This window comes from Budorcas taxicolor, chromosome 10 (assembly GCF_023091745.1).
Source record: "Budorcas taxicolor isolate Tak-1 chromosome 10, Takin1.1, whole genome shotgun sequence".
Classification (NCBI taxonomy): domain Eukaryota; kingdom Metazoa; phylum Chordata; class Mammalia; order Artiodactyla; family Bovidae; genus Budorcas; species Budorcas taxicolor.
In genome coordinates this window covers 73,528,965-73,555,163 of record NC_068919.1, presented here as the reverse complement: position 1 = coordinate 73,555,163, position 26,199 = coordinate 73,528,965, and the positions used below count along the sequence as shown (strand labels likewise).

Genomic DNA, 26,199 nt, shown 5'->3' with positions numbered 1-26,199 from the left:
AGACATTCTAGTTATCAGGAAATAAACTGGCACCACCAAGAGTGCTTGGGGTAGAAATCAAGGCTGCCTGCCAGTGTACTAAGTTGCTTCAGTCATGTCCGACTCTTTGAGATCCTACGGACTGTAGCCCGCCAGGCTCCTCTGTCCATGGGACTCTTAAGGCAAGAATACTGGAGTAGGTTGCCACGCCTTCTTCTAGGGGATCTTCCTGACCCAGAGATAGAACCTGCGTCTCCTGTGGTTCCTGCATTGCAGGTGGATTCTTTACCACTGAGCCACTGGAGGAAGCCCAGAAAGCAAGGCTAGGCTAGTGTTATTCCAAGTCTCTTGATTTTGTGTGGAAAGAATCCTAGCAGAGCAAACTGCTTCTTACAGTGCATCAACCTTCTGGGTTTGATCAGTCGCCCAATCTCTGGAGGAACAGGTGGAAATTTCAGAGGAGAGGGAGAAAATGACCCTAAACTAAAGCCTGGATATTGGCTGTGTATTTATGTGTCTCTTGGCTACAGGCTAGCTTCCCTCCGGGATCAGAGGGTAAAGCGTCCTCCTGCATTGTGTTCAGTCCCTGGGTCAGGAGGATCCCCTGGAGAAGGAAATGGCAACCCACTCTGGAACTCTTGCCTGGAAAATCCCATGGATGGAGGAGCCCGGTAGGTCACAGTCCATGGGGTTGCAGAGTCGGACACGACTGAGCAACTTCATTTCACTCACTTTGGCTACAGGCTATGGCCCTTACACATACTGCTCTGGAGAGGGGGACAGTAACTTGAGACAAGTGACTGGTAATCTAGGGGTCTCCAAAGGAAGTCGAGACACCACCCCGGCTTCCCTATCCCCCTGCCCAGAGTAGGGGCGGAGTAGAGGTTATTTCCTCTGACCTCTTCCAGGGAGAATCCTACTGCTTCTGAGCAGCCCAGTTTGACCATTTCTAGCAAGGGTTATCTAGCACAGGTGCCAGCAAAGGGGACGCCCCCATCCAACTCTCCTTTAGCCTTCCTACTTTATGCTTTGCCTCGACACCAACCTCTGACCCGGCCTGAGCGCACTTTCTGTCCTCACTCCTCAACACCGTTTATGCAGTCGTCCTTTCTAGACAGGCCCGGGCGAAGCCTCCGGAGCGAAAGCCTTAGATCAGTTCTGCTTAAACTTGTGCAAGAATATTTATCCGGAGGGCTTCTTAAAGCATTGTTAGCCCCAGCTCCCAGAGTTCCTGGTTTCCGAGCTCTGGGGTAGAGCCGAATAATTTGCATTTTAAACAAGTTCTTAGGAGGTGCTTCCAGTCCGGGACCCCTTAGAACCACGGCCTTAGATAAAAGGAGGTATCCTTGCTGTCATGAGCGCCCTCATTTCTTTCCCTCTGTTTCCCCAGTCCTTTCGCACTTAGGCTATTTTCCCTTCTCCGTCACAGACTCTGGCTTGTGGGCTCTGTTTTTAAGGATTCCCCTCCTGTCGCCCGTTCCGAGCTTTGTTGTAAACGATTCCCGCTCGCAGGCTCCGGTCCTGGGCAGCTCCGCGCCCACCGCCTTCACTGTTTTTCCACCGCAAACGCTGCTCGCTGCACTCTCCTTCTCTCGGAGGGTGAATTGGTCACCCTCTTCCCCTACTCGTTTCATTAAGCGCAACCTTTCCCGCAACTTAGAGGCGGTGGAGCTTGCCGCTCGCCTCTGCGCTCCGCAGCCCTGGGAAGGATCCCAGTGCAGTCGCAGCGCCCCACCGCGCGCCAGACCCAGCCTGGGGTGCAGGGGCCATTTCCGGCCCCCGCCCTGCCCAGCTTTGCGCTCGGACCTTATCTGGCTCTGGCTCCAAGGCGTGGGCTAGGGCGGGTGTAGAGAGCTCCCCTGTTAAGCTTCGGGCGCCCAAGCCCAGAGGGGGGCAGTAGCAGCGTCAGGTGGCTGCTCTGCGTCCCCGCGCGCCGCCCAGTCAGTCCCCTTTCCGCTCTCAGCCTGGGCTGGAGCGGGAGATGGTCAACACCTCCGCCCCGGCAGCCGCGTTCCCGGGAGCAGTCAGGACTGGGGATCTTGGCTGGAGAAACCGAGATGTGACCCCCTGTGACTGCCCATTGCTCTCTTTGGCATCCTGCCTGCCTCTCCCCACTTTCTTGCCCTCTCCAGGGCCCCACTGGACAGCGAGCATTAGCCTCGATCTCCAGCGAGAGAAGAGCGGCCACCGGGCGCACGGCCGGGCAGAAGTTGGGCTCAGCGGGGCAGCCCCGAACGAGCCGTGCCAGAGGGGTGGATGAGGGAAGGGAGAGAGGAAGGGGCAGCAAAGGGTCCAGAAGAGAGGGCTTCGAGTGGGCTTTTCCTGCTCCCTCAGCCCCGGTGGTCGGGGCAGGGGGAGAAATGCTGAGCCCGCGCCTAGGTGACCGCCGCCGCGACAACAGCCTCAGCGGCAGCTTCAGCATCAACACCGGCGGGACAGCGACAGCGGGGGCGGCGCAGGCGCACTGTGCCCCGCGGAGCCTGCAGTTCCCGAGCCCCGTGCGCGGCACCGCCACAGTCTGGGCAGCGGCGGCCGGGGCAGTGCTACTACCATGAACTGCCTGGTCCTTCTCCCCAGAGCTGCTCATCCGGGTCGGGCTGGAGACGCAGTCAGGGGACCCCGCCGCCGCCGCCGCGACCCCTCTTCTTTCGGCTCGATCTTCTCTTCCACCTTTTCCTCTTCTTGCTCCACCTTCTCTTCCTGCAACCCCCCCTCCCCCGCCGCGGATCCTGGCCGCTGCTCTTTAGACCCAGGATGCCGGGGGGCAAGAGAGGGCTGGTGGCACCGCAGAACACGTTTCTGGAAAACATCGTCAGGCGCTCCAGTGGTAAGAAGAGTTACAGTCAGAACACCCCTTCACCTGCATCCTGCCCACCCACGCCCCCCATCCACCTCATCTCATCCCTCTCCCAAGGGGGGAAGGGGATACGGACGGCCCTTCCCAGTGGCTTCAGTTACCAGCTGGACCTGATGTGAGGTGGGGGTGGGAACGAGGTGGCAGAAGGAAAGTTTGTTGCAGCCCCTCCCCAGGACGTACTCACCCCCCTCCCACCTGTCCAGAGCTGGGAGCAGAGGAAGTCGAAGGGGAGCGGCGGGTAGGGAGGAGGTACAGCTGGAGAACAGAGTTGAGTTTGTTGAGGGATGCCTTTCTTGTTCGTCTTTCCACCACGTTTTTTTTTTTTTTTAAAATCAAGTAGACTGCAGAGACTGATCAAATTTTTAATCTCGGTGGAAGGGCTTCCCTTAAGTTGGGAATGGCTGTGAAAGTGGCTCCTTAAAATTTAAGTCTCTGGAATGGCTTTCAGGCCCAATGGGTACCGTTGAAAGGAGCCTAGTGTTTGGGAGTGTGCTTGGAGTTGAACCTAAGAAAGAGTCGGTTCTGGAAAAAGGGAAAGGCGATTATTTTGGTCAAATTTGAAGTTTCTTTTTTCTGAGGCATTGGTCTTTGTTGATCTATATGATATATTTGATTTGACTTAAACAGGAGAAATGTAGAGGGGAAGCAATAGCTACTGTGCTTTTAAAGTAACTAAAGAAACAATTTAAAAAATGCCGTCCTACTTTGCTACTGAGGCTAGGATTTTCTTGCATTAGAGTGACTTTAAATTTCTGTCCATTTGTGTGTTCATTTCCTCTAAGATATCTGAATGGGGGGATGGTTATATATTTCACCTTTTAGGACCTTGTAAACTTTGCATTTTACTGAAATATATATCTTCTACTTGTTTTCAAATCTTTTATATAACTTTTAATTTTACAAGCAAGATGTGTAAAATATGCTTTAAAGTTGTTCCTTTTTTCCTTCAGAAGCCAGTTATTTTATTTTGAGATCCTTTGCTTGGAGAATTATGAGAAAGACATTTCTGCATATTAATTACAGTAGATCTTGGACTAAAGCAGTGGAAATACTCTATGCAGTTCCATAATCATTGTTTAATCATTCATTCATTCAATTAAACAGTATTTATTTGGATGCCTTATACAAGAGACACTCTGTGGGGTCCTTTGGATAAAAAATGATTAAAACACTTCTGCTTTCAAAAAGCTCCCTGCTTAGTGTGCAAAACAGAGAGAGGCACAATTGTGCTTTTCCTGAATTGGTAGATTAGGTTGTATTAATTCTCAGGATATAATCTCTTCTGAAACCAGGTTTGCAAATATTTCCCTTGATTTTGGGACTGTAATGTAAGCGTCCCAAGGTACTTTTCATCAATCTCTGACATGGTATTAGGCTTTAATTTGTGACTTTTGACTTTATTTCTTCCTATTTTATCAATGTCTGTTTCAAGTCTTGAACTGACTTTTTGGGGTTGGAAAAAATGGCTAATAGGCCTGGTCTAGTTTTAAAAAATAACTATAATATTTTTAGCCATTCCAGTGTGATTTTGAATGTGTGTTTGATTTTTATGATAATATAAAATATGAACTCATTATGGTAGATGATTTATGTGTTTATACATTATTTCCTATATTAATATTGTATAGAAATCTGGAGTACAAAGGGATATTACTGTTAAAACAACCAGTTTGGGAAATTTAAAGTTTATTGGAATTAGCTATTTAAGATATAGCTTTTAAGATAGAGCCCCTTTTTTTCAGCTTTCTCATCCTCTTGGGTTATTTCAACTCCATGCAATTTGGTCTGCAAGAGGACTTTTAAGAGAAGGCCTTAAAAAAATCTGGAGGGTTCTCTATCGCTCGGCATGGTAACTAGAAAGTAGATGAGAATTGACTGAAGTTTACTCTTATAGCATCTTTGGATGAAACTTCTTATACAGACTGAAACTATGAGCCAGTTTGCAGAATATCTTTTATTTCTGATATACCATGAAATTATGACTTACTTTATGTGGCTTAGAAATAGCTGCTTCTATTGCCTCCATATTAAATCCACTATCCAAATTAATGAACGTTTTATCCTTTTTACACTTCATGTTATAATTGCTTCACTGGCTTAATGTTTCTTTCCATGGATAGCACGAAGTACAAATGAAAATTCATCTGTTTTCGCATTTTAAATATCACCTCTAATTGCTTGTGGCTAACTTACAATACAGCTACTCAAAACCTCTCAGCTTTGTTTGAAATGTGTTAGATATTCGAGGTAAGTATATGTCCTTGTGTATGTAATCAGTACTGAAATGTCTCAGTGCCACTTACACAGGAAGTACCTCAGAAATTGAGAATTACAGTGTTCAGTTTTATGGGAATATCCCATAGTTGTTGTCACTTCTGTGTGATTTGGCAGAGAAATCAAAAAATTCTTTCTGAGAAATTGTTTAATTGAGATTAACAGAAAATACCCATCAGGGTTCTCACAGATGGATTGAGTTTGTCACAGTAAAGATTTCATTATTCAATAACTTAACAACATTGAAAGTGATGTATTGGCAGAGCTTTAGTGGAAAAAAAGGGAAGCAGTACTCCCAGTATATTTAAGAAAAAGAAAGATGGTTTGGGATTGACTATTTACCTGTACTCCATGAAATTCTTCTCTTTCTGATACAACCTCATTTTCTTCTTATGAAGAGATCAGATCTTTTAGTGAGAATCAGATGGAGTAGAAACATAGGTAGAGATGAACACAGATGAAATACAGACAGGTATCCACTCAGACACAAAGACAGATGCAGAGGAGATACATTCTTTCACACACTCAATGGGCAAAAGAGAGATGTAAAAAGTAGCAGAATACAGAGAGGGAGGGAACAGGAAGTAGGGGAGAGAGAAAAGGAGGGATACAAGCTTTTATTTATTAGGCTATCACTAATGAGCTGAAATCTTGGTCAATTAGAAATCCATCAGAATACTTCTTGATGAAGAATAAAAGAGCAAGAAGTGTGATATATTTGGGTATAGTGTTTAAACATGAGGATTTCCTAATAGAGTTCCAAACTCCTCAGTTGCAGTTTTCCAGAGTAACGGTGCTGTATTCTTTGCCCTAGAGTGGCACTATAGCCTATTTGCTCTTATTTTACGCTTCTTGAGATTGGATTTTTATTTTCCTTACTTAGTTGACTCAGTCTGTTATGGGAAAGCATTTCAAATTGTTATTGGTGATTCAAAGTCTATAAAATAAAATAATGAGGGCCATTGAGTAGGATAGATACAAACATACTATATAGCCAAATACCCAAATGGTAGAAGTAGGAAATTCCTCTTTTTAGTTTTAAGATAAAAGATAAGATCATTTTTAGACAAATAAAAGGAATTACAATCATTACATGTGATTCTAATAGGTAGAGAGTGCACATTATTTAAGAAGTTGTAAAGGTCAAGAGCATAAATGCAACAGCAAAATTTAGATACATTTTTGGCTAGTAAAATCAAAATATATAGTTAGGAAGATAGTTTAGGAACTATGTGGCGAGTTCATTACAGGCATGCAATGTCTCATAGAAGGCTTCCATCCAAAGTGCTTACTGACTGAATCTGTGTCTGAAACATTATTAGGTTAGCTTTCCTTATTTAAATTTCAGTATTTTTGCAAGCTCTTCATCCATATGTTTTGGGCTGTAGGGAGCAGTACACTTATGGGTAGAGGGTAGGTACCTGAAAGAAAGTAGCAGTTTTTAAAAGACTTTTAGGTGGAACTTTAGATTTAAACAAAACAAAATATTTCCAAGGGCTTCAATGTGATTACTGCTTTGGGCAGTACATTTTTGTGTATATGTTGTCTTTGATTCCTTAGCAAATAGGCAGACATTATTAGTTTGAGTGACAGTAAGCTAGTTACCATTTTGAAATTTTTAACTATAAAAATAATTTCTTTTAAATTAGAATATAGCTATTGTTCTTTAATATTTTAGATATTAGGAAAAAATAGAAGTATTTTCTTTTTAGAGGAAAAAAAGGGGCTCAGGAAAGAAGAAAACAGAAAAAGCACTATTTTATGAACTGCTTACCCTTCAAGAGAAGCAACTCAGTATACTCAGTTTTCCATTTTACTCGAAATACCTCCCCAAGTACTTTCTTTGCTCTTACCAATAGGAAAATCTAAAATAATTTTTGTGCTATAGTTAATATTTGTAAAAACTGAGATCTTCAATGAGACCCTATAGGAGAGGAAGTGGAAAACTAGTGATTAAAAAATAAAGAATGACTCATAAATATCATCTAATTTAAAAAAATGATGAAGGACAAATTTGTTTTTGGTATAGTGTACTTGATATTTTTTCTTGAAAGATCTAAAAGATTCTTCAGGGGATATTGATAAAGCCACTTAGAATTTCTGAAGCTTTGGTTTATCCAAGTCTTATGATATATCAGCTCTACTTTTAAAATATCATAGAGGTTGAAATTACACTGACCACTTCCTAAATTATATTTATAAGTAAGCCAGAGGATTGCCCCATGCTTCAGAGTCCACATTGCCTTATATAAGAGATGCAGTACTTTGTTGACTAGGGAGCTGCTTATCCCAGGACATCCTTGTGTTCACTAGAAATTGCTCTGTTTGTCTATCTTTTGCTTGATTCCAGAAGTAGTCCAGTTCAGTTCAGTCGCTCAGCTGTGTCCACCCCTTTGCGACCCCATGGACTGCAGAGGTAGAGTGCATAAGAAATCCACACGCTTGGCTATCTGTCAACTGCCCTACTCTAAGGAGCCTATAGCACAGTATTTTATAGAGTAGAAGGGAGTAGCTCTGATTGTTTTGACAGTGACTGAGTAAATTTCTGTAAAGGAGTCTTTTAGTTTAGTCAATATTTATCTTTTGCTTTCATTGTTAATAACAGCTGCTTGCTAGCATGGAGGAACAATGCTTCTACATTCTCCAGCCTTTAGTTTAGGAAAAGGTTGCACTGTTCTCCGGAGTACTGTAGTTAAGATTCACCACAAGAGGGCACTATAGGTTCTGCCACAGGTAAACTAATTTATATCTGTTTCTCTTTTCTGTCCTTTTCCTCATTTGGGGGTTAAAAATCAATGAAGTTAGTTGTCACTCTTGGCAGAAAATATCTAAAATAGAAGACCTTTAAGAAAGTGAAATGAAGAAAGGAATTGAAATCTTATATTAGTTGATGATAACCAACATTTTCTGACTGAATGTGATATTAGTAAAAACAGTTTATGGAAACAAATTCAAATTTTAGATTAGTGTGACATTCACTTTAGCAGATGAACAAAATGTTATTGTAACCATCTCAGTGTGGTGATAATATATATCAAATATGAAGTTTTGCAGAATAATTATGTATAAATAATGTTCACATTAGAAGGATGAATACATATTTTCTGTTTCAACAAAAAATTTCCTCATCAGATGTCTTAATATAATTTTGATTAAGTTTGATCAAATAGAATCAGTTCATGATAGTGCTTTGATTTTATTAAAAGATAGTTTACAAATTTACAGATACTTACCTAAGATGTTACATGATTATAGTAGTTCAATGTTATACAAACTTTAAAAATAAAATACAGAGCTAAAATATTCTTCAAAGTTTTCCAAACTTATTAAACTCTCAAAAAATATGATTGGAGGTATAGTACTTCTTTAAGAGGTTTTATTTCTTGTCTGTCATCAAGTTTGAATTTTGGTTTTAGGGATTTTTTTTTTTCTTTTTGGTACGGTTAGAAACCATATTTTGAGAGATGCTCTGAAATGTCCCAAACAAAATCAAGTTTTAGTGGGAAAAATTAAAATGTGTCATACAGTACTTTTATGAATAACATAGATATAGTGTGAAAGCAAATAAACCTGAATAACAAGTCACAAACCAGTGGTAATTATTGTGGAAATTGAGGTCAAAGAAAATAGCCTTTATGTGTTGTAAGAAATGGACATCTGTAAAATATTTTTCTTTACTAACAGAATTTTAAAAACTCCAGTCTCATGTTCTTGCCACGTACACAATAAAGCAAAATAGTAGCTGTGTGAAATGATGGACATGTTGATCAGCTTGATTGTATATGATATCAAATCATCAAGTTATATACTTTAAATATATACAATTTTAATTTGTCAGTTATACCTCAGCAAGCCTGAAAAAACATCCTCAGTGTATTTCACTAAATACGCTAGCTTAATAATGTAGGATATAACTCCTTTTCATCATTGAAGAATGACTAAAAAGAGTCATTTGAATATTCTCATTTTATATAATGTAGATGTTTTAATATTGGAAAGACTTGGTCTTGAAAGATAGTTGATCAAATGAACACTGACAATATTGTCACATATTTCAGAGTGCACTTTAGACATTATTTTAATATTTGGTTGTTTATGAATATTATTATTAATGCAAAGAAGTATTTGTATACATTCTAGATAATGGTTTTTTGATATATTAAGCTTTCACATGGGAAAAGATACAATTAAATAAAAAATGAAGTAATTTATAGAGGAAGAGTGGTTGAAAAGCAATTTGAAATCTTATTGAAACGGATTTCTTTCTTTATTGGGTCTGGTTCCATCAGGGAAACATAAGTACTAAGTCCTATTGATTTCACAAGATATATGATTTTAGATCTGAGCTTAGGTGCACAATCAGCAGTTTCTAGAGATAATGACAAATAACTGGGAAGTCAGGGAAATGTTGGTATATGGACTAAGCTGCTTGAGGATATGGGTTATACCTTACACATACCTTTATGTCCTCCACTGTGAAGAGCACATAACACTATGTACTAGTTGAATAAATGTTTTTTTAATTTTGTCTCCAAAATTAACCAAGTCTAGAATCGATGTTTTTCTAAAACACTGCTGATTAAATCTATTAGGTAAGCTTGTATCAGTAATTGCATAGTTTAAAATATTTAGATAACCATTGTGTAGATCTGAACATGGAAATCACATTGAATGGGGAAAATCAGATGGGACTCGAGAGTGTGAGAGGTGAATGGGTGAGTGGTCTCACATTCATCTTTTATTGCAACTGGATATACAGCTGAAATATTTCCTATCATTTTTTGTTCTGATTTCCAAGGCTTAAAATGTAGACTATTTTATATAGGAAATAACTGTATAAATTTATTGATTCTAATTAATTCTTTTTGTAAAACAATTTTGCATTAGGTGTTATTGATGGTAAGTTTTATCCTTGGGAATTGGTCTATATCAATTTATGTATCTTCTGAGTGAGTTCCGCCTTGAGAAGCAGCTGGCAGTCCTGTGCAGTAATCAGAAGAGGCAGGATAGATTTTGGCTTGTTAGAGCCTGCAGGGTCAGCCTCAGGTCGCCAAGTTTAACTGGAAAACAACTCACTTAGATTAAGAAAGAGCATAAGTTCATCTTTATCCTCATCTTTTCTGTAAGCCTTTTCATGTCTCCTGGCATATTTTTAATTTGGGACAAATTATAGCACAATGAGTTTATTTTCATAGTGTTGAGAGAATAGAGAAAATTTTCAATGAGGATTAAACAGTCTGGGAATAAACTCACCTAAAATAACTCCCATCCTTTTGCTTGACCTTCATACTCTTTCTAGTTAATCATTCACTAATTCAATAATTTGACATAAATTTGTTGAGTGCCCACCATGTACTAGACTCTGATCTAAGCAATGGGGCTGCACATTGAACACAATGATAAAACAAATGTTTCATCCCCGCCCTCTTTTTCTTTCTGTGATGGGCAGTGTACAGACTGGTTAGGCACCATGGGTTCTGGAGGCTTGCATTAAAGTCCTGGCTCTGATGCTTACTAGCTCTGTGACAAACTTGTCTGTCCCTAGTTTTCTGCTCTGCAAAATGCAAGTATTAATAGTGCCTAGCTTACGGTGCTGAAGTGAGGATTAAATGAGAAGATATGTGCAAAGTGCTGAGAACAGAGCCTGGCACTTAACAAGTTCCAGGTCAGTATTAGTGTAGCTAGTTATTGTTGTTATTTAGATGTTTAACACTTTGAATGCACCATTTGTAGTTGATGCCTTTAATTCTTGGTCACCACTTCCTTTCGAACCTGCTTTCAGTGGACTTCTGACTAAACTGAAATGTTGAGACTTGCTAGAAGGTTACAAGTGAGCATTCTTGTGAATCCAGAAACCTTTCATTTGTCCATATTTTTCTAGTTTTGCAGGATTTAAGACTCTGCTCCCCTATCCTCTCCTCACTTTTTGGCTTTCATGACTTTGTACTTTCTCTTGCCCCTTTCCCTTTCATTTTCTATTCTCTTTCCACTCCCCTTCCCTCCCATCCCCTCCTTTCTCCCCTTCCAAAGGGGAGGTTCAACTCAGGTTCAACTTTCAACTGTCTTTCTTACATTTATACCCTTCTTTTCAGAGCAAGTTTGTCCTCTGTCGTAATTTAAACTTTATCCTTTCTGTTCTCCAGTTCCATGTAACCAGTGGCCTACAGAATTTCTCCTGTGCTCCCCACAAGTTATCTAAAACTCAGTGTGGTCACAGCATTGAATTTATCGTTGTTTGTGGTGTCAAGCAGACTTACTTCCTTTGGTATTTCCCCATTTCTGTCAAAGGTGTCTTTAATATTTTAATTATTTAGTCTAGAAATTTTAGGGTCATTTTTGGCTTCCCATGCATTATAATACTAGTCTTACTTCTTAACCAGATTAGTAATCTCTAGGGGTAAGAATTTTGCCATATACTCCTGCTGTACTCTTTATAAGTGCTGGGTGCAGAGTGAGTGGATTCATGATAGTTCACTGTACTGACTCATCTCAAGGCATCAGATGTGTCCATAACTGGCATCACGTACGGCCAATGTGTACAAGTATGATGGACTAAAGTAGGAGTTACAGGTTGAAAGAAGAGTTGCATCATTAACTGGGCCCAGAAACGAAAGATCTCCTCTGAGAATGAGGAATGAAAGGTGTGATATGTTCTTCTTGTTCATTCCTAAGCAGCCTCTTTTTCTACTAGAGCAACCATAGTCAAGGTAACCGGTCATCTTTCTGGAACTCTATAGGGCAGAAAACAGTGCTCTCAACACATAAAAGGCATTTCCATCTTGTCTCGACACAGACTTCCATCCTGGCTCTAGCCATCGCTCTAGGTGACATCTAGGACTCTACAGAATTACAGTATTAATGATTACCTTGCAGGGTTGCTGGACAGATTCAGCAAACTCACAAATGTGGTGGCTCTGGCACTGTGCCTCATCAAGGGCTTAAAAAATATTCACCTGTTCCTATTTTTCTCTAAAGTAGGGGTGATTTTTTCTTTTTTCTTTTTTAACCTGAAGAAAGGAAATATTAAATAGCTGAGACTTTCTTAAGTTTTATCCTGGTGGATCTTAGGGGCATGCATTTGGCTTCACTTTACCAAGGGCGTACTTATTTGGAGAAAAAAACAAAACAAACACTGTTCTTCCCTACAATGACAACAACAAAAAACTACTACTTACAGTCAAAGAAGGTATCAGTTCTTTTCGCCTCAGTAATTGGTAATGCTTGGATGAGCTCAAGAAGAAGGCAGAAATTTAGCTTCTTTTTGTAATCGGCTCAGTTAAATCTGGCCAAAGGAGAGAAATTTGAATATGTGATCTGTATCTTTCCCTTGAACAATTAGCTCCTATTGCATAGATAGTAGAAATTAAAAAAAAAATATATATATAGGACAAAGCTTTAGCAATTAATTGGATTATAAATGTATTTAGAAAAGCCTCGCTTCTATTTTTCTACCAGGTGTGGAGCTGAGACTAGTCTTTTAATTGAAATTCTTCATTAGTTATCTTGCCATTAGTGTTTGATAGCCTTAAAAGGTAAACTCTAAAGGAAATAGAATCCCTTTATAAGAGCTGCAGTTCATTTACAAAAATAAGGTTTGTTTATTTTCAAGATTGAAAATGATGCTTAAACATTAAATATGTAATACTTTGCCCCACTGATAAACATAACTTGACTGATTTAGCTTCTATCCAAGATTATGTAACTAGTGAATGTTTTACATCCTTGTGTATTTTAAGAAATATCATTGTAATAAAATTCAGTAAAAATTTGTTTTTATCTACATGGGTGAAGATTTTCTGTTATACTATGAGACTACAAATCACATGGGCCATCATTGCAGTTATCTTTTATTTTTAATGATGCTGACGAGTGTACTTTTAAGGAACATATCTTTCATGAAGAAAACACCAGTTATTAAAAGTAGAAACCTTGAATTGTTGGACATTCTTTTATGTATGTGTGTATAGAAATATTTTCTATAACAAAATTGCTATTTTTCTACCATTGGAATTTCAGGAATATATGTTAAAATAGCTTGTGAATCCTGATCCACTTTTGCTGGATGGAAAAAGGAATTTAATGCCATCAAAGAAACACAGAAACTTAAAAATGTACCTTTGATCTTGAAGGAGATGAAAAGTGGAGGCATATTTTTATCTTTAATGACAGCTGAACAAGTTTGAATAAATTAACAGATTTTTTTTGCATATTTCAAACTCCCACAGTGATGGTCTGCTTAATGTTGCCAATATTATTATGTAATAATTAGTCTCATTGTGAAAGGTACAAAGCATATGTGTCTACACACACACACACACATACGCACACACACATTTCTTTGATACAGAGCTGTAGGATAAATGTATATTTGTGAGGACTGAGACATACCAGTCTTATATTCTGTTGTTGACATAGTAGAAGTGGGTAACACACCTACCAGAAATCAACATTGTGGATGTGGGCATGACAGATAAATTATTTATGCTTTTGTTTAGCCATCTGTGCCAGGATTTTATTTAACCCAAATAAAATGTGCTATATGTGCCTCAGGGATTGTTCTGCGGTTTCTGTTCTCTGAAACTTAAATACATCTATAGATACCACTCACCCAGAAGACAAGTTTAAAAAGTAATATGTGCTACATGATTTAAATTCACAAGTTTCCAGAGTTCAGGTAAATCTGTGTTGGAACACCTAGTCTTTTTTTTTTTTTTTTTTAATAGAACTGTTCATTCTTTAAAAAAAACTTAGCACAATCCTTATCTATATTCTTGACAATGCCTATCATTGCTCTAATAATTATTTATTGACTATATGACTTTAGGAATAAGAATTTTTCTATTTGATTTGATCCTTCAACAAACTTTTGTGTGTATACAGTGGTGAACCAACAGACATGGTCTCTGCCCTCATGGAACTTGTAGTCTGGTGTGGAAACAGGCATTTCACCAACCCAAACCAAATATAAATTATAAATTGTGGTAAGCATTTTGAAGGAACAGGGGAAGGTACTGTGGTTAAGTGTATTAGAGACTAATTTTGACTGGGAGATGGTGTCTGGGAAGACATTCCTAAGAAAGTAGTGTTGAATTCAGACCTAAGCTGCTGCTGCTACTGCTGCTAAGTCGCTTCAGTTGTCTCCGACTCTGTGCGACCCCATAGACGGCAGCCCACTAGGGTCCTCTGTCCCTGGGATTCTCCAGGCAAGAACACTGGAGTGGGTTGCCATTTCCTTCTCCAATGCAGGAAAGTGAAAAGTGAAAGTGAAGTCACACAGTCGTGCCTGACTCTTCACGACCCCATGGACTGGCGCCTACCAGGCTCCTCAGTCCATGGGATTTTCCAGGCAAGAGTACTGGAGTGGGGTGCCATTGCCTTCTCCGTCAGACCTAAAGTAAGAGGTAAATAGATGATGAATGGACAGAAGAATATTTCAGACAGAGAAAACTTGTAAACAGTCCTAAGAGGAAAGAGAAAATGAGTGGCTGGGTTTGTGAAGCTTAGAAGCCAGTGTAGTTGTTCTCAGTGGACAAAAAAAGAGAAATGTGGAAAACCAGGTTGGAGAGACAGAACCCTGGCTGTTCAGGGAAAGGCTTTGCTTTGTACTCCAAGTGCAGTGGACAGATCTGGCTACAGGGGTCATTTGCTGTATAATGGCAAGCTGGGTTGGAGGAAAGGACAGTGCTAGTAGGGGACTAGCCAGGAGACTCTTGTGATAGTCTGGGCAAGAAATGGTGGAGTATTTTGCCTGGAATGGTACCTGTAGAGTTTAAGAGAAGTGGTTGCTTCTGCTGGTAAAATTATTGGGGTTTAGTGTTGAAGTTTGAACCAGTCCATTATGTCCAGTTCTAACTGATGCTTCTTGTCCTGCATATAGGTTTCTCAGGAGGCAGGTAAGGTGGTCTGACAGTCCAGTCTCTTCAAGAATATTCCATAGTTTGTTGTGATCCACATAGTCAAAGGTTTTTGCATAGTCAATGAAGCAGAAGTAGATATTTTTCTGGAATTCCCTATGATCCAGCGATTGTTGGCAGTTTGATCTCTGGTTCTCCTGCCTTTTCTAAATCCAGCTTGTACATCTTGAAGTTCTCAGTTCATGTACTGCTGAAGCCTAGCTTGAAGGATTTTGAGTATTACCTTGCTAGTATGTGAAATGAGCACAATTCTATGGTAATTTGAACATTCTTTGGCATTGCCTTTCTTTGGGATTGGAATGAAAACTGACTTATTCCAGTCCTGTGTCCACTGCTGAGTTTTCCAAATTTGCTGGCATATTGAGTGTGGCACTTTCACAACATCATTTTTTTAGGATTTGAAATAGCTCAGCTGGAATTCCATCACCTCCACTAGCTTTGTTTGTAGCAATGCTTGCTAAGGCCCACTCAACTTCACACTCCAGGATATCTGGCTCTATGTGAGTGACCGACTACACCATTGTGATTATCTGGGTGATTAAGACCATTTTTGTACAGTTCTGTGTATTCTTTCTGTGCTGCCTTTTCTTAATCTCTTCTGCTTCTATTAGGTCTTTGCCATTTCTGTCCTTTATTATGCCCATCTTTGCATGAAATGTTCCCTTGATATCTACAATTTTCTCAAAGATATCTCTAGTCTTTCCTATTCTATTGTTTTCCTCTGTTTTGTTGCATTGTTCACTTAAGAAGGCTTTCTTATCTTTCCTTGCTTTTCTCTGGAATTCTGCATCCAGTTGGGTATATCTTTCCCTTTCTCCTTTGCCTTTCACTTCTCTTCTTTCCTGAGCTATTTGTAAGCCCTCCTCAACCACTTTGCCTTCTTGTATTTCTTTTTCTTGGGAATGGTTTTGGTCACCACTTCCTGTGCAGTGTTATGAATCTCCGTCCATAGTTCTTCAGGCACTCTGTCTACCAGATCTAATCCGTTGAATCTGTTCGTCACCTCCACTGTGTAATCACAAGGGATTTGATTTAGGTCATACTCAAATGGCTTTATTCAATTTGAGCCTGAATTTTGCAAAAGGATGAATTGCAATAAGTGATGAATTGGATGGCATGAATGAAGAGGTGTGAAGCAAGGGGTTTTGACTCAAGCACCTGGGAATAGATGGAGGTAGGGATGGAGATGGGGAAAACTGAGATGGAGAAAATTGGAAGATTACTAGGTATAGTGTGAAGCTCTAGATATCACCTGCATTATCACTTTGCCTTCTAGCTCCCTTTTCATTCCTTGGAAGAAAATAATGCAGCCAAAGAGAGCTTTGCTCAGTGTGATTGTGTGCAGAAGTGATTTCTGTATTTTTCTTTCAGAGGTTCAGAAGAGTATCACAGGTCAGGTAATTAACCTGATCAGTCTGGTTGTTTTGTGGATTAGAAACATGTAGCTTCAGATTTTAATAGGAGGCCGGCTCATATGAGAGACAAAATTCTGAGGGGTATGTATGTATGTTTCTTAAGTGGGTTTTTTAAATTGAAGTAAGTATAGTTGATTTATAATGCTATATTAATTTCAGAAGTATAACATAATGATTTAAAATTTTTATAGATTATACTACATTTAAAGTTATGATGAAATATTGGCTATACTCTCTGTGCTTATAACTTGTAGCTTATTTATTTTATATAGTATCAATAGTTTGTAGGTCAGTCTCCTATCCCTATCTCATCCCTACTCCCTTCTCTAACCAAAATTCTAAATCAAATGTAACTTTATAATGAATATTTGACAGTCAGTAGCTCAGCTGGTAAAAAATCTGCCTGCAATGCAGGAGACCCAGTTCAATTCCTGGGGCAGGAAGATCTGCTGGAGAAGGGATAGGCTACTGACTCCAGTATTCTTAGGCTTCCTGGGTGGCTTGGATAGTAAAGAATCCGCCTGCAGTGCAGGAGACCTTTCAATTTCACTTTTCAGTGTTGTAATAACCTTTCAATCCCTCTTAGAAAACAGTGATTGGTTCATGAATTTCATTTTGTTGCTTTCAAGCTTCAAATTTCCCTTCTTGGCCACTGATTTTTGGAATTTGAATTCTTTTGCTCTTTGAATCGGAGGATTGTGGAGGGCGGGGTAATACTTGGAGCTTTGAGAGTCTACACCCCAGTCCTTCCCTTCCAGTGCTCATTTTGTGGGTTTCACCTCCGTTGGAGGAGCTCTATGCCAGGGTTTTAGGGCTTTCAGAATAAGAGTGATGACTTCTAGGTGATGTGCTTCTCCAAGGTTAGGACTAAATGAATATAATCAGAAGGAGAATCTGGTTGACTTCCCTCAGAAGCAGCTCTAGAGCTTGGAAGAAATATAAATTTGTGAGCAAGTTTTATTCAGTGCTTCTGGCTTCTTTTTGTGAAGACCTTGCCTTTCCTACCTCCACTGCCTGTCTTCTCTCTTCCTCAGGACTCTATAGAATTCCTTTGTGTCTTTTAAAAGCAGAAGTTAGTCTCTCCATTGTGTCTGACTCTGCAGTCTCATGGACTGGGACCCACCAGGCTCCTCTGTCCATGGAATCTCCAGGCAAGAATACTGGAGTGGGTGGCCATCCCCTTCTCCAGGGGATCTTCCTGACCCACGGATCAAACCCTGGTCTCCTGCGTTATGGTAGCACTTGTTAAAATATCCAAAAATTTCTCTGTGCTTGTATGGTGAAATACTTCTCTCTAGGGTAATTTGCATAAAAATGATGAGAGGAGGAGAGAGAGGTCTAACCCCTCAACAGGTGTTCCATACTTGTTATTGTTTATGAAATTTCTGGATCAGAAAAGGGTGTAGTTTTCATTAAAAACAAAATAAATGAAACAAAAACCTTGATAAGTATTGAATCATGCCAGACACAGCTAATGTTGCAGTAGAGGAAAGGCATAATTTTCCTAGGAAGGGGAGCATCTAATATGCTTTTATATTGTTTTCATTGACTGAATATAACCTTTCTTCTTCCAGAAACTTCTGTCAGCAAAATTATTGACCTCATGGTTTGTACACCATCTCCCTTAGGAATGGGATTAATGTGTAGTGGTGTTAAATTGAATGTAGTTATTTTCCTTGTTGTCTGAAGAAATAGCCCTGTAAAGAGGAAGGGCTTCCTTTATATTACATGAAAACATAAGTTTAAACAGCAGTTCAGAAATATAATGGCAGAAGAGAAAGTCTTAGATAGTGAGACCTAATTCTATCTTTCTCCCCCACTAAATTCCCTTTACCTGTGTTTGCCAAATTTTCTAGCCTCCCTGGCTGGCTTTCCTATCCTTAAAAGTAAGGAAAGGATGCATAAGATGAGTGTATTCATGAGCTTGGGGAATCACTTGATGACCTCACTAAAAAGCAGATTCTGATTCATTCGCTCTGTGTGGGTCCCAGATTCTACATTGCTCATAAACTCCCAGGTGATACTGGTCCATGCTTTGAGTAGCAAGGTATGAGAGCAAAGTTCTCCAGACCTGACAGCATGAGGCTGACCTTTGTGGCTGTATTTTTGTGTGGCTGCTGCTAAGTCGCTTCAGTCGTGTCCGACTCTGTGCGACCCCATAGACGGCAGCCCACCAGGCTCTGACATCCCTGGGATTCTTCAGGCAAGAACACTGGAGCAGGTTGCCATTTCCTTCTCCAGTGTATGAAAGGGAAAAGTGAAAGTGAAGTCGCTCAGTTGTGTCTGACTCTTTGCGACCTCATGGACTGCAGCCTACCAGGCTCCTCCGTCCATGGGGTTTTCTAGGTCAAGAGTACTGGAGTGGGTGGCCACTGTATTTTTGTGTGGCTGCCAACATTTAGGGTTTATTGCAGTAGATCAGGGCTTCTCCACCCTGGCTACATGTTAGATCACTTAAGAAGATTTAAATATTGATACTTATGCCTGTTTCTCACTCCAGATCCATGAAACCACTCTTTTGAGAGGTGGGGCCCAGAACGAGTAACTCCTGTGATCCCCTTCAATTCTCCTCAATCTCCATCCCAATCAAATGAATAGTCAAATATGAGAAACACTCATAAAGATCCTGGTGGTCTTGTAATTTAGTTTTTGACCTTCCAACCCTTGAGGAAAAAGTGTTTCACTTCATGTCCATCTCTGGGAGGATATTGGATGGTCTTGAAGAAAATACAATGAAATGTTTTTGAGCCCCAGACTCTTGCAGAGATCCGTTTGAGAATCTGTTCTTGTGTGGGATTATTGCTTCTGAAATGTTTTACTGGACTACTACCACCTGTGACAGAAAATTACCCAATTCTTAGATGCTTCAATAGGAACATGCTACTGCTGCTAAGTCGCTTCAGTCATGTCCAACTCTGTGTGACCCCCATAGACAGCAGCCCACCAGGCTCCCCCATCCCTGGGATTCTCTAGGCAAGAATACTGGAGTGGGTTGCCATTTCCTTCTCCAATGCATGAAAGTAAAAAGTCAAAGTGAAGTCGCTCAGTCGTGTCTGACTCTTAGCGACCCCATGGACTGCAGCCTACCAGGCTCCTCCATCCATGGGATTTTCCAGGCAAAAGTACTGGAGTGGGGTGCCGTTGCCTTCTCCAACAGGAAGAATACACAATAGGAACATATGTGTATTTAAAACATTGGGACATGATTGTTGCTAAATCACATGGCTTATAACCAACACAAATTTATTTCTCACTGTTCTGAGGTCTGCAAAGCCATGGTCAGGGTGCCAGCATTGTCAGATTCTGGTGAGAATGCTTTTCCTGGTTGTAGACTGCTGACTCTCATCATATCTTCCTCATATGATTGGAAGCCAAGCAGAGAGAGCAAGCTCCCTTGTCATTATTATAAGTGTCCTAATCCCAGTCATGACGGGCTCCATCCTCATGACCTCATTGAATCCTAAGCAAACCCCAAAGTCCCACCTCCTAATACCATCACAGGAGAAGTAAGGTTTCAATGTATCAGTTTTGGGAGAATGCATACATTCATTCCATAATAATCAGGATTGTGATGGTAACTCAGAATTATGGGCAATTTCTTTAATGGCTTTGTGTTTCAAAACTTCTGAGGTGGTCTCACTTTCGAGATTTGCAACTATCTCCTTTGCAAAAGACGTTATCCTTCAGTAACTAGATTGCTTTTCCCTGCCATGTTTTAAAGCCAAAGGGAATTAAAATTTTCTGGAAGCAATTTTAATTACTCTGCTATCTTGTTCTTAATATTTGTTAATAATACCAGATTTCACATTTACTGCAATAATAATTTTCATGACTATAGGGAAATGGAGCAGTTGTGTGAATATTTCATATTACATACTGAGTTTCAACAAACAGATCAGTTTCCAAAAGAAGCTCCTGGACTATTCATTTAATACTTAGTAATTTCCATTTAATTTAGCCTTTAAAATAAAAATGTCTGTCTTTTTTTCCCACTTTCTCCTAATATTTTATTTTGTAGTTTAGCTCTTAGTATAATTTTATAGATTTTGGTTTGCAGGGTCAACATTTAAATTTTTATTTTTCCTAGGTTATTTGTTTATACACACACACAGAGAGCTTACACAGAAAGCTCTGTGTATATAATACAGTTGTAAAAGAATCTTGTACATAATAAACAATAATAGTTTATAGTTTATAGGTAATTTTTACTCCAACGGTTAGCTTATAAGGATTTTGCTCACATTATTCTAATCTCCATAAACTACCCAGAGTGGTAGGCATTGCTATAAGGAAACCAATAACCTAACTAAAATTCCCCAGGTTTTTCACAGTAGCTCCCTTGGTTGTATTGAGACAATCCAAGTGTGGGCAGAAAATTTGTGGAAAGGGCTTCTAGCAATAATTAAAAAGACAATTTTTTAAAATTGGAGTATAGTTGCTTTACAATGTTGTGTTAGTTTCTGCTGTACAGCAAAGTGAATCAGCTATATGTATGCACACATCCTGTTTTTTAGATTTCCTTCCTATTTAGGTCACCACAGAGCTTTGAGTAGTTTGGTGATAATTTGTAATGAAAATTTACTAGTTGATGACTTGTTATATGAAGGAGCTAGCACTATGGTTAATTTTCTCAGTTCAGTTGCTCAGTCGTGTCCGACTTTGCAACCCCATGAATTGCAGCACGCCAGGCCTCCCTGTCCATCACCAACTCCCAGAGTCTACCCAAACCTGTGTCCATTGAGTTGGTGATGCCATCCAACTATCTCATCCTCTGTTGTCCCCTTCTCTGCCCGCCCTCAGTCTTTCCCAGCATCAGGGTCTTTTCAAATGAGTCAGCTCTTTGCATCAGGTGGCCAAAGTATTGGAGTTTCAGCTTCATCAGTCCTTCCAATGAACACCCAGGACTGATCTCCTTTAGGATGGACTGGTTGGATCTCCTTGCAGTCCAAGGGACTCTCAAGAGTCTTTTCCAGCACCACAGTTCAAAAGCATCAATTCTTCGGTGCTCAGCTTTCTTCACAGTCCAACTCTCACATCCATACAGGACCACTGGAAAAACCATGGCCTTGACTAGATGGACCTTTGTTCGTAAAGGAATGTCTCTGCTTTTCAATATGCTATCTAGGTTGGTCATAACTTTCCTTCCAAGGAGTGTCTTTTAATTTCATGGCTGCAATTACCATCTGCAGTGATTTTGGAGCCCCCCAAAATAAAGTCAGCCACTGTTCCCACTGTTTCCCCACCTATTTGCCATGAAGTGATGGGACCAGATGCCATGATATTCGTTTTCTGAATGTTGAGCTTTAAGCCAACTTTTTCACTCTCCTCTTTCACTTTCATCAAGAAGCTCTTTAGTTCTTCACTTTCTGCCACAAGGGTGGTGTCATCTGCATATCTGAGGTGATTGATATTTCTCCCGGCAATCTTGATTCCAGCTTGTGCGCATATAAGTTAAATGAGCAGGGTGACAATATACAGCCTTGACATACTCCTTGTCCTATTCGGAACCAGTCTGTTTTTCCATGTCCAATTCTAACTTTTGCTTCCTGACCTGCATACAGGTTTCTCAAGAGGCAGGTCAGGTGGTCTGGTATTCCCATCTCTTTCATAATTTTCCACAGTTTATTGTGATCCACATAGTCAAAGGCTTTGGCATAGTCAATTCTCAGTTAGACTTTATAAAATATTCAGAAATGGTAGAAGCAGTTCTTAAGTTGGCCTCCCTAAACCCAGAACACATATTGCTAACATGTAATCATTAAGACTTTGAGGTAAGAGCTGGTGAGCACACAGTTTAGTTACTTTGCTCTCTGTTGGTCTAAATTAATGGAATCAAACTCCAAGCATAAAGATGAACGGAGAGCATATTTCTTTGACTATTTTTTTTTTAACTTTAAACTCAGTACAAGCAAATATTCTAGTATGTACCTAGCAAATATCTGGATTGTCCATATTCTATATTATTAGTTAAAATTAAGTACATTTATTTTAAAAGTAAGATTGAAGTCAGACAATATTTCAACAACTCACTGTTTTAAAAAAATTATTTTTAATTGGAGGATAATTACTTTACAATATTGTGTTGGCTTCTGCCGTGCAACAACGTGTATCAGCCATAAGTATACATATGGTCTCTCCCTCTTCAAGCCCCCTGTACCCCATCCCACCCCTCTAGGTTATCACAGAGTACTGCTTTGAGCTCCCTGTGTTATACATCAGCTTTCCATTAGCTATCATTTTTACATATGATAAAGTATATTTTTCAGTGCTACTCTCTTGATTCATCCCACCCTCTCCTTCCCCCATGGAGTCCAAAGTCTGTTCTCTATGTCTGCATCTCTATTCTTGCCCTGCAAATAGGTTCATCAGTACCATTTTTCTAGATTCCATAAATATTCATCAATATATGATATTTTAAGAAATTGTGGTACATATATGTACAGTGGAATATTACTCAGCCATGAAAAGGAATGTATTTGAGTCAGTTCTATTGAGGTAGAGTAAAACAGCTTGCTTTTGATTCCAACTTCTGTATTCTTTTCCCCAAACCACTTTGCCTTCAAGCTAATATAAGAATTAGTCTTCTTTGGTGTGAATTGTTTTAAGACTTACCTTTCATTCCTAGTCATATTTCCCATAGAAAAGGTTTGCATTTGCAAATATCTCAGTCAAGAATTGGAATTTAAAGAGCTTTGTGCTTCCTGCTTCTGACCTCCTGGGGCACTGGGGCTTCGTGAGTCTCTCACTCATTACTGAATGGAGTTGTACATATGACATATGGTCCAAGACCTGGTATAGAGCAAGGGCTCTGCTCCTGGCTGCTTTTGTTATTAATTTTGTTATTACACAGTAATACTAGGATACAAATGAAATAACAAACAACAGCAAGTGGATCATGACAGCTGAGCCCTGCTGAGCTGGAGTCTTCCTTTTCCCATGTGGAACTGTTGAAAGTGGTATGTTGGGGCAGGCTGATATTTTTAATAACAGACTTAACTAGGGACAGTAAGAACTTCTGATCTAAATCTTTAAAAATGTCTTGAAAACAAGTCTATTTATGAGAGAGGCAGACGTGCAAGGCCTTTGGGAATAGTTTGAAGCAGGTTTTCAAAACCAGGAGATATGACTCTTCACAGGGCATAGATCGATTTAATGAGTCTTGACTGGCACACTAAAAGGCTGAAATGGAACAGAAGTGGAGTACATCTTGTACAGAAAGAGTTTTCTGAGAAATATTTTCAGTTGTGCATACATGTGTGCATGTGTGTAAACACACTGAGTCACTATGTAAAATTTATCTCTTACTATCAGCTTTAATTAAACAAAATTGAAAAACACTGATTTGGATAGTTTTGGGGGAAAGAAAGCCCTTTAATGTTTATAGTCCTTCTGTTTTAGAACTGTGGAATTCCCTTTCCTGGGGTACTGGGCAATTCCTCTAATCAAAAAAGTAATCACTGTGTTGGGATTTTGTATGCACAGTAGGCATAAAATGTATAATTCTGAGGACTATATCATCCATATGAAAAGACGAAAATTACCACAGATGAAAGCATACATGAGGTATTTAGGGAGGTACTTCACACTAAATTTAATGATATTAATTATATAAAGAGATCCCTGTAAGAATCTATGAATGTGTCTATTTATTGATATAGTCAGGGCTTCCCAGGTAGAGCAGCAGTAAAGATTTGCCTGCGGTGCAAGAGATGCAGGCTCAATCCCTGGGTCAGGCAGTTTCCCTGAAGAAGGGAATGGCAACCCACTCTACTATTCTTGCTGGGAAATCCCATAGACAGAGGAGCCCAGCGGGTTACAATCCACAGGGTTGCAAAAGCATTAGACACAATCTAGCAACTAAAACAACAAAAACATTGATATAGTCACTCAGTTAGCAAGCATATATTATATGCGAGGCACTGTGTTAGGTATTGGAGGGTCAAATAGGACCTTACAGCTCACCAGGAAGGTATGTGTTAATCATGTCATGTCATGACACAGATAGGGATGAAATTGCAACCTTGATAAGGGCTGTGATGGAGAGGCACACTGTGTGTAACATTATTAGGGATGACCTGGTCCAAAGGTCAGGGAAAGGTTCACTAGGGTCATGACAATTGAGTTAAGGTCTAAATAAATGTAGATGTCAACTAGATACAGGGGGAAAGAATGATGTTTAGACAGCGAGAATGTCAAGTTAAAAGGCCTCCTGTGATGGAAGAGGATGAAGCTTACAAGAGAAAGGAAAAGTCACTGTGGCTGTCATGCTCAGGGCAAGGGGCAGAATGCTGAGAGCTGAGGCCTGACAGACTTTGAGGTCATTATAGACCATGGATACGTTGGAGGGTTCTGATAAGTTACTGATGGATGTTACAGCAGGAAGGGGACGTGATCTGGTTTGAATTTTGAAAAGACCTGCTTGGCTTCAGTGGGGATAATCACTGAAATAGTCCCCAGTGATTCCTTCATTGAGAGCGTCTGAGTAAACTGATTAGATAGATCTTGGCATGCTCTAGGGGAGAGATGATGGAAGCTTGGAATTGGAAGATGATGATGAGGATCTAGAGAAATGGTGAGATTTGAAAGGGTTTTAGGAGATAGAATTAATAAGATTTGGTAATACATTAGATATAAGGTGATCAGAAGGATCTTGAAAGATGGCTCCCAGATTTCTGGCTTACATAATTGCATTGTTGTTGTTGTGCAGTTGCTGAGTCATATCCGACTCTTTGCGACCCCGTGGACTGCAGCATGCCAGCTTCCCTGCCCTTAACCTACCCCATGGAGTCTCCTCAAACTAACGTCCACTGAGTTGGTGATGCCATCCAACTATCTCATCCTCTGTCGCCCCTTTTTCCTCCTGCCCTCAATCTTTCCCAGCACTAGGGTCTTTTCCAATGAGTCGGCTCGTCGCGTCAGGTGGTCAGAGTATTGGAGATTCATAATTGCATAATTCCTCTAAAACAGGGACCACTGGGAGAATATCTGACCTGGGGGAATGACAGGTCATATACATGCTACTGAGGTACACTTAAGCCATCTAAGAGGAGGGGTCAACCTGGGTATAAAGATCTAGAGTTTCTAGGAGAGGTCTGGTCTGGTGATACGATGCAGTTATAAGCTACTGAATCTATGGAGACAGATGAAAGCATAAGAGAAGTGGGCATGAAGGAACTTGAATATGTACTCACTGGATAAAGAACGTTGAGCCTGCAGAGAAGAGGAGGAGTATATAGAGAAGCAGGGAGATGTTTTTTAATGAGAGCTAAGGATTGAAACATGTTTAAGGAGGGAGTGGTTACCAGTGCTTCTGAATTAAGTGAAAAGAGCAAAAAATGTCCTTTGGATTCAGTGCCATGAGAAGTAATGAAAGGTTCTTGTTGAACGAAAAGAGGCCAGGATTCTTGGCCCCTGAGGAGAAGAACTCAATCCGGGGCCAGAGATGAGGCTTGATCACTCAGAGCTTTTGTGTATTAAAGTTTTATTAAAGTATAAAGGAGATAGAGAAAGCTTCTGACATAGGCATCAGAAGAGGGCAGAAAGAGTACCCCCTGCTAGTCTTCAGCTGGATGTTATATAGTCACTGCTGCTGCTGCTGCTGCTAAGTTGCTTCAGTCGTGTCCGACTCTGTGCGACCCCGTAGATGGCAGCCCACCAGACTACCCCATCCCTGGGATTCTCCAGGCAAGAACCCTGGAGTGGGTTGCCATTGCCTTCTCCAATGCATGAAAGTGAAAAGTGAAAGTGAAGTCGCTCAGTC

General features: G+C 40.1%; 1 protein-coding gene across 1 annotated transcript in view; it reads left to right on the top strand.

Annotated features, from left to right (window-relative positions):
* Positions 1–2,733: 2,733 nt before the first annotated feature.
* KCNH5 (potassium voltage-gated channel subfamily H member 5) overlaps positions 2,734–26,199 on the top strand; it is a 391,931-nt gene continuing 368,465 nt past the window's right edge. Inside the window, exon 1 of the mRNA XM_052646974.1 lies at positions 2,734–2,806. Coding sequence (XP_052502934.1) covers positions 2,734–2,806 — 73 coding nt within the window. The remainder of the gene's footprint in view (positions 2,807–26,199) is intronic.